The sequence below is a fragment of the Ictalurus furcatus genome, chromosome 12 (assembly GCF_023375685.1).
Source record: "Ictalurus furcatus strain D&B chromosome 12, Billie_1.0, whole genome shotgun sequence".
Classification (NCBI taxonomy): Eukaryota; Metazoa; Chordata; class Actinopteri; order Siluriformes; family Ictaluridae; genus Ictalurus; species Ictalurus furcatus.
Window position 1 is genome coordinate 7,660,344 of NC_071266.1, and position 12,073 is coordinate 7,672,416.

Genomic DNA, 12,073 nt, shown 5'->3' on the forward strand with positions numbered 1-12,073 from the left:
AATGTTTGTGGCTATAGCCCCCAATACCCAGGCCAGGTTACGCCCCTGGCATCCATGCAAAACGTGATTTAATTTAAAAATGCATTTGACTTATTATTGTTTTCTTAACAGTTATATCGAATTAAAATGTAATGTGTTGCTTTTTCCAATATCATAGTAATGTAATTAGAATGCAGTAACACTTTACTTTGCAAACACATTGTACCCAACTCTGGTTAGGACATAACTTAAGGGGTGTTTTAAGGGAGAACATCAAGAGCAGCTATTTTAGAGTGACTCCATCCTGAAAAGCTAAAAAACCATCATATTAAATCATATTATTCTTACTCTGAATGAAAAGAAAGGACGTTAAAGGGATACACCCGAAAATGGAAATTCTGTCATCAATTGCTCACCCTCATGCCGCTCCAAACCCGTAAGACTTTCGTTCGTCTTCAAAACACAAATGAAGAAATTTTTAATGAAACCTGGGAGATTTCTGTCCCTCTGTTTACAGTCCAAGTAACCAAAACTTTCAAGCTACAAAAAGTTCATAAAGGCATCGTAAAAATGATCCCTGTGACTCCAGTGGTTTAATCCCAAAATAAAATTTTATGAAGTGATACAAATGCTTTGTGTGCACACAAAAAACTAAAATGAAGGCTTTATTCACAAAATATCTTCACTTCCGCATAGATCTCCGACACGCGTTCACGAGAGACCCACAATGCATATGTGTTGTGTTGATGCGAGAGCGGACAAAAAATAGCAAGGCCTCCTCTATGTTGAAATCTGCAGACATCTTTGTTACAAAGATTGTTCTATGTGACTAAGATTTTGTACAGCGTCCCTCTTCCTCTGCTGTAAACAGTGCAGCGATTCCGGGTCCCGTTGTATCGCAAGACCGCCTGTGCACACAAAGCATTCGTATCGCTTCATAAAACTGGGATTAAACCACTGGAGTTACATGGATTACTTTTACGATGCCTTTATGAAGTTGGAAGTTTTGGTTACTTGGACTGTAAATGTAGAGACAGAAATCTCCCAAGTTTCATTCAAAATGCCTTCATTTGTGTTCTGAAGATGAACGAAAGTCTCATGAGTTTGAAAAGACATGAGGTGAATAATTCACATTCAGTGCATTTACATGGACAACAATAATCCACTATTAACCCGATTAAGACAATACTGTGATTAAGAAACTACCATGTAAACAGCAATTTTTAATTACCTTAATCCGATTAAGGTCATACTTGAAGTAAACACAAATCGAATTAAGACACCTGGAGTACTCCTGTTTTAGTCGCATTATCGACGTGTATTACAGACATGTACACACCTTAATCACATTATTAACGTTGTGTGAGACTTTTCACCGCATTTTGCGACATGACACACACGGCAACGCTCAACCGTTTTACGGCAAATGAGAGAGCACGGCTGCATCCCAAACCGCGTACTTGCCTACTATAGGCCTATAGCAGGCGAAATACATGTATCTCGGCTACTATACAGTAGGTAAGTACGCGGTTTGGGACGCAGACCACGGCTTCAAGCAGTCATCTATTAGCACATACAGCATGATAAATAATTAACTGCACTTGAAGCGTTCGTAAAAATTAAAAATAAAAACTATATATACGGTACCATAACGAAGATGAACTGTATGTTGATGCGTGAAATTCTGGAGGAAACGTCGGACGGCGTGGCGCAGTGGCGCAGTGACGTAATGACGTGTGCCGTTAATCTAATTATATTCTATAACGTAAAACGGGAACATGACAGGAGTATTCTAAAAGCGACTCATGTAAACACCTTAATCACATTATTATCTTACTCAGAGTAAGGTCAATAATTAGATTACTGCTGTCCATGTAAACACAGTCATTGTTGTTGTTGTTTTTAAATGCTGTGTAAAAGAAATGTACACAATTTTCCTGTCAACCACAAAAGTAGTCAAGGCATGATCCACCATCTTAGGTTTTCCTTTTTTAGTTTTGCACTACATCTAGGTGTGAGGATAATCTTACCAACAGTTAAGGGTCGCTTATAGCTGCCAGTTTGACATCCTGCATTGTCTTAAACTTGGACACGTCTATTTCTTTTTTAATAATATCAAACTGTTATTGGTTGAAATGAAAGAATTAGATTTATATTTTATAACTTACACAAGTGCATGAGTTGGTCCTTTCATATCGTGTCATTTCTGCTGTTTGAGCCGCATCTTACATGTGTGTTGTTACATAAGTGTCAGTGCTTATGCAACCATTGCACAGTGACTCTTTTGGCTTCAAAAATGCCTAGACCATGTAACCCTTCCACATTTTCACTGTAAATGGTGTAGCGCATAAGCAAGACCACTTTTGAACAAAACTAGCTTGCTGTTTACAAAAACATCTATTTCCTTTTTTTCCCCCTCCTCCAGTGAGTCACAATAAAACCCATTCCCCAATTCTTTTGTTTCCATGACGACTTTATTGACTTTTGATTTGTTCTCATTTTTTATGTCTTTTTTTTCCGTCCTTCTCTTGCGTCAGGGAAGTCTATCTGTGGTTTATTAACATATATATATATTTATATATTCATATATAATTAATACATATATTAACTTATAAGTTGTGGCCAGGATACAGGTTTGTCTTTTTTCCCCCTGGGTACACCTCGGCCACAACGCTTCACAGTATTAATGCGCAAAAGAATGAGATGGATACATACAGGGAGTAAAGAGGGAGGTGGGCAGGGAGGAGGGGGCAGGGAGGAGGGGGCAGAGTCACAGGTCGCCCTGGACACTGAGAAGAGAGTTGAAAAAATATAAACCTTTTAAGACTCACAATGCTCATCCTCTACTACACCCTCCCTTTCTTTCACCTGTTTATGTCTCTGTCTCTCTTTCTGTTTCTCTTGTTCTCTTTCTCCCCATTACTCGCTCCTCTTCTTTTGAAACATGGTTTAAAACTCGTTAAATTACGGTAGATGGGAAAATCATGCATTTTCTTTATCTCTTTTTTTTGGACATTTTTCACTTTTTCACTTTTTTTCAACATGGAAACTCATAGTCATCTTCATCGTTGTAAATAGCTCATAGCTCAGAGAGCTCTTGTATCCCCAGTCATTATTACCCCTCATGTTCTGGTTCTCCATCCTTTCTCTCACTCATTTGTTCCCTGTCTCTCTTTTTCTGGCCCATGTTCAGTCACTTTCCCTCCCTGCCAGTATTGGTCTCTGTGGTGCTCATACAGGCGTAGTGCGACGGTTGGCAGCATTGCTGTGTGAGTCCTTCGCGTCTTTCTGGATACAGTTGTGGACCTGCAGGAAGTTATGGTCCCTCTCCGAGTTGTAGGTGGCTGGGGGCGTGGCTTTCAGTGTATCTCCTCCGCCGCGGGTCAGAGTGTACATGGAGATGTCGGTGGATGGCAGAGCTCCAAAGCCCTTGAGGCCCAGCGGAGAGGTGTCACGTGACTGTGAGGGTTCCGTGGAGCGGCTGGAGGAGCGTGAGCGGCGCCGATAACGGTAGCGGTAGCTGGGGATGCGTGTGATGGCTGAGCCGTGCAGGTAGTCTGCGTTTCCAGTGGCAATGCCTCTTCCAGCCCGGGCGTTGGCAGCCCGGAGTTCACGGTGCCGGTCGATAAACATGTGCACGGCCAGGACACCCACCATTTCAGCCATGATGAAGGACAGAGCACCAAAGTAGAAGCTCCAGCCATACGAATAGCTGTTCTTTTTCGAGTCGCTCTTGGTGGGGTCACCGGCGTTTGCTGATATGTAGACAATCATGCCAATGATGTTGCTCAAACCTGATAGATACATAGATAGAAAATAGTTGGTCAGGGTACAAATTGACTAATTCCCTATAGCGTATACTAACTATGACTTTAAAATAAACCACTGTTCTTTAAATAAAATGTTCTAAGCTCTATTCTATCACTCAAAGAGCTTAAGAGTTTGGTTTTGAGTTTTGAGTGAAAGCTTCCTAGAGAGGTTACAATTGCACTGGGGATTGGAACAGCAGTCCGATTGATTACAATGGCACTGTGGACTAGAACTACAGCATTATTGGATACAGCGGCACTGAGGGCAGAAACTGCAGCCTGATTGGTTACAGTAGTACTAAGGGTAGGAACTGCAGTCTGACTGGTTACACTGGCATTGGGGCTAGATCTGCAGCCCAGTTGGTTACAGGTACTGGTGGCAAGAATTGCAGCTGGCTTGGTTAGAGTAGCAGTGGGGGCTGGACCTGCAGCCAAAATGGTTACATTAGCACTGTGGCCTAGACCTGCAGCCTGACTGGTTACAGTGGCAGTAGGGGCTTAAACTATAGTCCCACCGGTTAAATTCAAACTTAAGACTACAGCCCCATTAATTACTGTAGAAAAGGGGCTGGAACTGCAGCCCAATTGGTGACACTGGCACTGGGGACATAAACTGCAGTCTAATTGTGCAGTACTGGCATCAGGCATTGCAGCTCAATTGGCTACAGCAGCACTGGGGAAGCCTTTGTTGTAGTGTTACTGGAAGTAGAAGTACCATATACATAGACTGCACAGGTGACACAATCATTTCAGTGATTGCCAAAGCTAGCTAGCTAAAGACAGTTTCAATGTGCATGCAAATTATCTGGCACAGCTGTCATATAACTGTACAACTATACAACTCTACAACTATACACTACTATTTAACATTTAAGCATATACTGTCAAGCAAAAATGAATAAGCTAAACAGACTTGAATAACTTATACCAGAGTTAGGCATATGTGTGGTGAAAGAAAAACACTGCTAATAGCGTTAAAAACACAATAGACTAAATTGACTCAGTCAAGTACCTAAGTACTCAGTCATTTCCTCTTGCAAGTACTCAAGCTTTTGAAATTACCAAAGTGAACACTCCTACTAAAATACTACAGATCCTTCAGAGGTTTTCAGATTCCCTCTGGTCCTTAATTTAGCTTTGCCTGGGTGGTGTTTTTGTTGTGAAATTGTTCAGCAATTTGGTGAACAATCAGACAGTTTCAGGTTGGCTTCTTTAGGGAACTAGAGCTTCTTTATGAGAGTTGTCATTGTGTCCTTGAGCAAAGTTGGCACTGGATGCGATTGCTGTCTTCTTCCCTCGGCATGTACACAAATATAAGACCGTTCCTTAAGGCCATGTTTACCCATTAGCAGGTCACAGAGCAAGCATTTGGCAAATAGTGACTCTCATCTCCCATTTTGGGGGCCCTAAGCAAAAACTGTTCAGGGAAGCAAACATGGAATGTTGGCTGATATTTCTACTATATTAAGAAATATGAAAAAATTATGCAAAACAGCGAGGCAAAAGTCTGGTATGACTCCATTTTTTTACTGACCAAAGAGATGACAGTCCTTTGGTTTCTATTGGCTCCCATGACCAATGCTTGTGAATTCACATGTCCAAGTTCAAGAAAATAAAGTCAATGTGAAGCAAAAGTAACCTCTATTAATGGCAAATGTGCATTTTTCACATCATGTGTCCTTTCCCCTTCTGTTAGTTCCCTTTTCTAATGGGTGAGTTGTATTTGCCTTTGTATTTGAATTGCATATGAATTGGTCTGGCTGCTGGAAATGTGGTTCTTACATTGCTGTAACAAAATTGGAAATGCTATGGTTAAACTGTAGATGTTTGCACCTCTACAGTGCATCCGGAAAGTATTCACAGCGCTTCACTTTTTCCACATTTTGTTATGTTACAGCCTTATTCCAAAATGGATTAAATTCATTATTTTCCTCAAAATTCTAAAAACAATACCCCGTAATGACAACGTGAAAGAACTTTGTTTGAAATCTTTGCAAATTTATTAAAAATAAAAACAAAAAAGCACATGTACATAAGTATCCACAGCCTTTGCTCAATACTTTGTTGAAGCACCTTTGGCACCAATTACAGCCTCAAGTCTTTTTGAGTATGATGCTACCAGCTTGGCACACCTATTTTTGGGCAGTTTCTACCATTCTTCTTTGCAGGACCTCTCAAGCTTCATCAGGTTGGTTGGGGAGCGTCGGTACACAGCCATTTTCAGATCTCTCCAGAGATGTTCAATCGGGTTCAAGTCTGGGCTCTGGCTGGGCCACTCAAGGACATTCACAGTGTTGTCCTGTAGCCACTCCTTTGTTATCTTGGCTGTGTGCTTAGGGTCGTTATCCTGTTGGAAGATGAACCTTTGCCACAGTCTGAGGTCCAGAGCGCTCTGGAGCAGGTTTTCATCAAGGATGTCTCTGTACATTGCTGCATTCATCTTTCCCTCAATCCTAACTAGTCTCCCAGTTAATGCCACTGAAAAATATCCTCACAGCATGATGCTGCCACCACCATGCTTCACTGTAGGGATGGTATTGGCCAGGTGATGAGTGGTGCCTGGTTTCCTCCAGACATGACACTTGCCATTCAGGCCAAAGAGTTCAATCTTTGCTTCATCAGACCAGGGAATTTTGTTTCTCATGGTCTGAGAGTCCTTCAGGTGGGCTGGCATGTGCCTTTTACTGAGGAGTGGCTTCCGTCTGGCCACTCTACCATACAGGCCTGATTGGTGGAGTGCTGCAGAGATGGTTGTTCTTCTGGAAGGTTCTCCTCTCTGCACAGAGACACGCTGGAGCTCTGTCAGAGTGACAATTGCGTTTTTGGTCACCTCCCTGACTAAGGACCTTCTCCCCCGATCGCTCAGTTTGGCGGACGGCCAGCTCTAGGAAGAGTCCTGGTGGTTCCAAACTTCCTCCATTTACAGATGATGGAGGCCACTGTGCTCATTGGGACCTTCAATGCTGCAGAAATGTTTCGGTACCCTTCCCCAGATCTGTGCCTCGATACAATCCTGTCTCGGAGGTCTACAGACAATTCCTTGGACTTCATGACTTGTTTGTGCTCTGACATGCATTGTTAACTGTGGGACCTTATATAGACAGATGTGTGCCTTTCCAAATCATGTCCAATCAACTGAATTTACCACAGGTGGACTCCAATCAAGTTGTAGAAACATCTCAATCAGTGGAAACAGGATGCACCTGAACCCAATTTTGAGTGTCATGGCAAAGGCTGTGAATACTTATGTGAATGTGCTTTTTGTGTTTTTGATTTTTAATAAATTTGCAAAGATTTCAAACAAACTTCTTTCACATTGTCATTATGGGGTATTGTTTGTAGAATTTTGAGGAAAATAATGAATTTAATCCATTTTGGAATAAGGCTGTAACATAACAAAATGTGGGAAAAGTGAAGCGCTGTGAATACTTTCCAGATGCACTGTATGCCCAAAATGATCACTAGTGAGGCTTTGTCCATTATTAATAAAAAGCCAACAACAATGGACTTCACTGTTCTCAGTTTAATGTCAGTTGACTGGAGGGCCCATGGTTTGCTTGCTTTCTAGCTTCAACTCTGATATTTCTAGATTTATACTGTTTCATAAAGTGAATTTTGGATGTGGATAAAGACAAAAAAGTGTCTGGAACACATTTTTTTAGCTGTATCCCAGCGGAAGTCTCTCAGCCTAGCAGAAAATAAACAGACTCATGCTTCTGACAAGCTCTATGTGGAATGTGTATCTCACAGAACCCCTGTCTCTTAGCTGTTTATACAGCACGTGGCATTTAAAAAACCTCCTGTATGCCCATGATTTCAACCGTGCTAAGAGACTGTGAGTATTAAAGACGAGGACTCGATCGGCGTGTTCAGTGAGAAAACACGTAATTCCTGTAGTCAGGGCATGTTGTGTGTGGTTGGATTGCTGTAAATTGTCAGGAAAGATGGATTGCAGTAACTCAAACAGACAGTGCTTAACAATAGTCTGCCATTTGTGCAGTCTCTGTAGACAGTAACCAATCAAACTGCAGTTCCTGTCCCTGTTGCCACTGTGACTAATCGGACTGCAGATCCTAAACCCAGTGCCACTATAACCAATCGGACTGCAGATCCTAAACCCAGTGCCACTGTCACCAATCGGACTGCAGTTCCTATACCCCCTAGTGCCACTGTGACCAATCGGACTGCAGTTCCTATACCCTCCAGTGCCACTGTGACCAATCCGACTGCAGTTCCTATACCCTCCAATGCCACTGTGACCAATCGGACTGCAGTTCCTATCCCCAGTGCCACTGTGACCAATCGGACTGCAGTTCCTTTCCCCAGTGCCACTGTGACCAATCGGACTGCAGTTCCTATCCCCTGTGTTAATGTAACCAGTGGGAACGCAGTTCCTGCCCCTTTGCCACTGAAACAATTATACTGCCGTTCCTGCCCCCACTGCCACTTATCCAATCAAAGTACAGTTACTTTCCCTCCAGTGCCACTTAACCAATCAAACTGCAGTTCCTGTCCCCGGTGCCACTGTGATTAATCGGACTGCAGATCCTAAGCCCAGTGCCACTATAACCAATCGGACTGCAGATCCTAAACCCAGTGCCACTATAACCAATCGGACTGCAGATCCTAAACCCAGTGCCACTATAACCAATCGGACTGCAGTTCCTATCCCCAGTGCCACTGTCACCAATCGGACTGCAGTTCCTATATCCCCTAGTGCCACTGTGACCAATCGGACTGCAGTTCCTTTCCCCAGTGCCACTGTGACCAGTCGGACTGCAGTTCCTTTCCCCAGTGCCACTGTGACCAATTAGCCTGCACTTCCTGCCCCCTGTGTTAATGTAACCAGTGGGAACGCAGTTCCTGCCCCTTTGCCACTGAACCAATTATACTGCAGTTCCTGCCCCCACTGCCACTTACCCAATCAAAGTACAGTTACTTCCCCTCCAGTGCCATTCTAACTAATCAGGCTGCAGTTCCTGCCCCCAGTGCCACTAAACCAATCAAACTGCAGTTCCTGCCCCAAGTGTGGGTTTCCTGGGGCTTCTTTGGAAAAAACGCAAACATTGGACACCAAACATGTCTTCGCTGGCACTCACCTGCAGACACGAAGAGGATCCCTGCACTGAGGATGATGTTGTGACGTGACTTGTAGAACTCACTGGCCGCAATACAGAGACCTCCCATGAAGAGTAGGATCACGCTAAGGATGGGGAATATACTGGACGCCCTCACTGCTCCTGCTCACACACACGCACACACACACACACACACACACACACACACACACACAAGCACACAGGTTACACTCCGTCTTTCTGACACTGTTCATGTTGTTTTCTCATCCCTTCCTGGTTTACACGCTCACTTAATTTTTCATCAGTGCTGCATAAAATTTCACATATGTGCCTCATTAAGACACACGTATACACATTAGCTCACATGCAGGTATATACACACATACACAGACATACAACTCCTCAGCACTTTGTAAGACTTCTAAAGTGCTGACGATGAAGTGAACACAAACTTGTGAGACTGCCCTCCCCCTTTCAATCTCTCTCTCCTTCTTCTCTCTCCTGCTACTAAATATGCTCATTTCTGTCCTTTTTATACCTCTATCTCTCTACAGAATCTGTCTGTCACTCTCTACCTTTATCACTACTTCAGGGAGGATGCGTTCATCTCGCTCCCTCTTTCTATTAGTCCTTTGTTTCCATCTCCTGTATCAGTCCATAAATCAGCTGTCTGTCTTATCAGTTAGGGGACAAGAGGAATGTTCTCCCTGACCCCCCATTGTTGCCCCCTCTAATAGGCAAATTGTGTGACTGTGTGTGTGTATGTGTGTGTGAATATGCATATGTAATAGAGATACAATAGGGTGAAAATATATTGCTCAGCCTGAAGGCATTTTTACGACACAATATACACTATACGGCCAAAAGTATATGGACACCTGACCATCACACCCATTTGTGGGTCCTCCCCAAACTGTTGCCGCAAAGTTGTGAGCACACAACTGTCTAGAATGTCTTTGTAAACTGCAACATTACTGGAACTAAAGGGCCCAAATCTGTTCCAGCATGGCAATGCCCCGGTGCGTATAGAGTGAGATCAATAAAGACATGGTTTTCTAGGTTGATGTGAAAGAACTGTGGCCTGAGCCCTGACCTCAACCCCACTGAACACCTCTGGGATAAAATGGAACATCAACTGCACACCAGGCCTTCTCACTTGACTCAGTGCCTGAACTCAGTAATGCTTTTGTGGCTGAATGAACAAATCCCCACAGCCACACACTGAAATCTAGTGGAAAGCCTTCCCAGAAGAGTGGGGGACACACATAAACATGTGTTGTATATTATATTTAGGTTTTTGTAAGGTTTCCTAACAAGTTGGACTCAAAGTAACATTAGTAGGCTATATAAGGTGGCCCAATGTAGACAAAAAAAATTGTTTGTATTTAAAACAAAACTTTCTACCTGAAGGACTCTGCCAGACATAAGATTCCTTGTTCAAGGTAAGTAACATTAAGTAACATGCAACATTAGCTAGCGTTAGCTTTTTGGTACAAAGTCCAATAAAACTCTGAATGAAGTTGAGAGCACATTAGAGACTAGACAAGGTTAGCTAGCTTTATTAGCAAATGTTAGCTAAATAACAATATAGATAATAGATGATCCCACCTAGTGAGGTTGACTTACAGGTCTCCTTACAATTAAATAAAGTGAACCACACCAGTTTTTCTTTGTCACTCATCTTTATATTATACATTTAAAAAGCCTACAATTATATTATATTCTATGAGTTTTTATTCAAGACTTTCAGTCAAAAAAAAGACAGTATAAGGCTAACACCCAGTCAGCATGTTTCAAGATGTTACTAGGTAGTTTTACTTTGAAAGGGCAGCTCTGTGTGGTCTAAATCTTGCTTATTATGAATCATGCAGTTGGTCAGTGTGCTAATGATACAAGTGTATCATGGCATGATTTATTGGATGAAATGAGGACTACAATTAAATTAGTATTCACAGAGTTTTTCCAGGTAATGTTCCATAACTTCTGAACCTCATTTTGGAACTTTTAAATATTCTTCAGTCAGCATAGTTTTACCTTGAGAAATGCCATAACCTTGCTACCATCACCCTCCTTCTGTTTCATTCCCTCTTTTTTTTGGTCTATCTCTCATGTGTCAGAGCTCCAGGTGGTGGGCTTGATTAAATATTAAGGTGACCTCAACCCTGGTCACTTTCCTTCTCTCTCTCTCTCTCTCTCTCTCTTCTCGTTCCCTTGGTGATGCAGTCATGCTGCATTATCTATGCAATGCAAAGCACCCCTTCAATTTTTTTTTTTACTCACTGTACACTGATGGTGAAGCTGGCACACACACGTATAGAGAAAACATGCCTGACAGGCACCTTGCGATGCTGAACTTCAAATACAAACACATGCACAGGTTTTGTAGTATGCTGAAGTTCGGGAGAACTTGTAGACTTGTAAATGTCTACAGTGACTTGAGCTTGTGGGATGTGGACTTTGTTCTGGAAACTGTATTTTACAGGTCCTTTACATTACGTCCCTCAAACCATGCTACTGTAACCTGCTGCAATTATTTAATGCAGACAGTTTCAGGAGATTCCTAATGAGCTTTTCTTAATATTTCATTCATTTTTGGCAGCAGATCTTCCCAGACTCAGCAGACTCAATGTACCTTGGCTAGTTTTCTAGCTGGCCAAAATGTTGCTCTTTGGAAATGTTTGTCTTAACACTTAAACACATACTGGGACGTCATCCAGTACCTTCCCCCTCTGTCATATAAATAGCAGAAAAGGACTAAAAGTACGATTCCCATCAGCCACTGCACCTAGTCATATGTCCATTTCACCTGTTTCACGTTTAGCTGGTGTGCATAAATAGATTAGCACTGGTGTGTATAAATAGTCACGTTCTGCACTGCACGGGTTGTGTTGTGTTGTTTTGGTTTATCCACCAGTATTAGTTGTTCTAGTCCTGGGTCTTATTTTGTGTTTTGTTAATTAAAACGTTTCAACTTGGATTTTGTTGGATTTTTGACATTTGTATCTGTCCTTACCTCTGTGACGTGACAGAACGCAAGACCGAACAATGGATGCAGCAGAATTTTTTGGATGCAGAAGTCCAAGAGGCCTTGTATGAAAGGGAAAAACAAAGGTGGGAGAAGGAGGGGAAATTCTCTTTAATTAAAGCCAATCGGGAATGGCTCGACATGATGTATGGTATCAGGGGGTATATCAAAAAAGAGCCTTC

General features: G+C 42.4%; 1 protein-coding gene across 1 annotated transcript in view; it reads right to left on the reverse strand.

The window, feature by feature from the left end:
* Positions 1–1,973: 1,973 nt before the first annotated feature.
* Positions 1,974–12,073, reverse strand: part of LOC128615819 (voltage-dependent calcium channel gamma-2 subunit) — a 68,479-nt gene continuing 58,379 nt past the window's right edge. Inside the window, exons 3-4 of the mRNA XM_053638157.1 lie at positions 8,888–9,028; positions 1,974–3,773 (exon numbers count right to left, since the gene is read on the reverse strand). Coding sequence (XP_053494132.1) covers positions 3,211–3,773; positions 8,888–9,028 — 704 coding nt within the window. The 3' untranslated portion in view covers positions 1,974–3,210. The remainder of the gene's footprint in view (positions 3,774–8,887; positions 9,029–12,073) is intronic.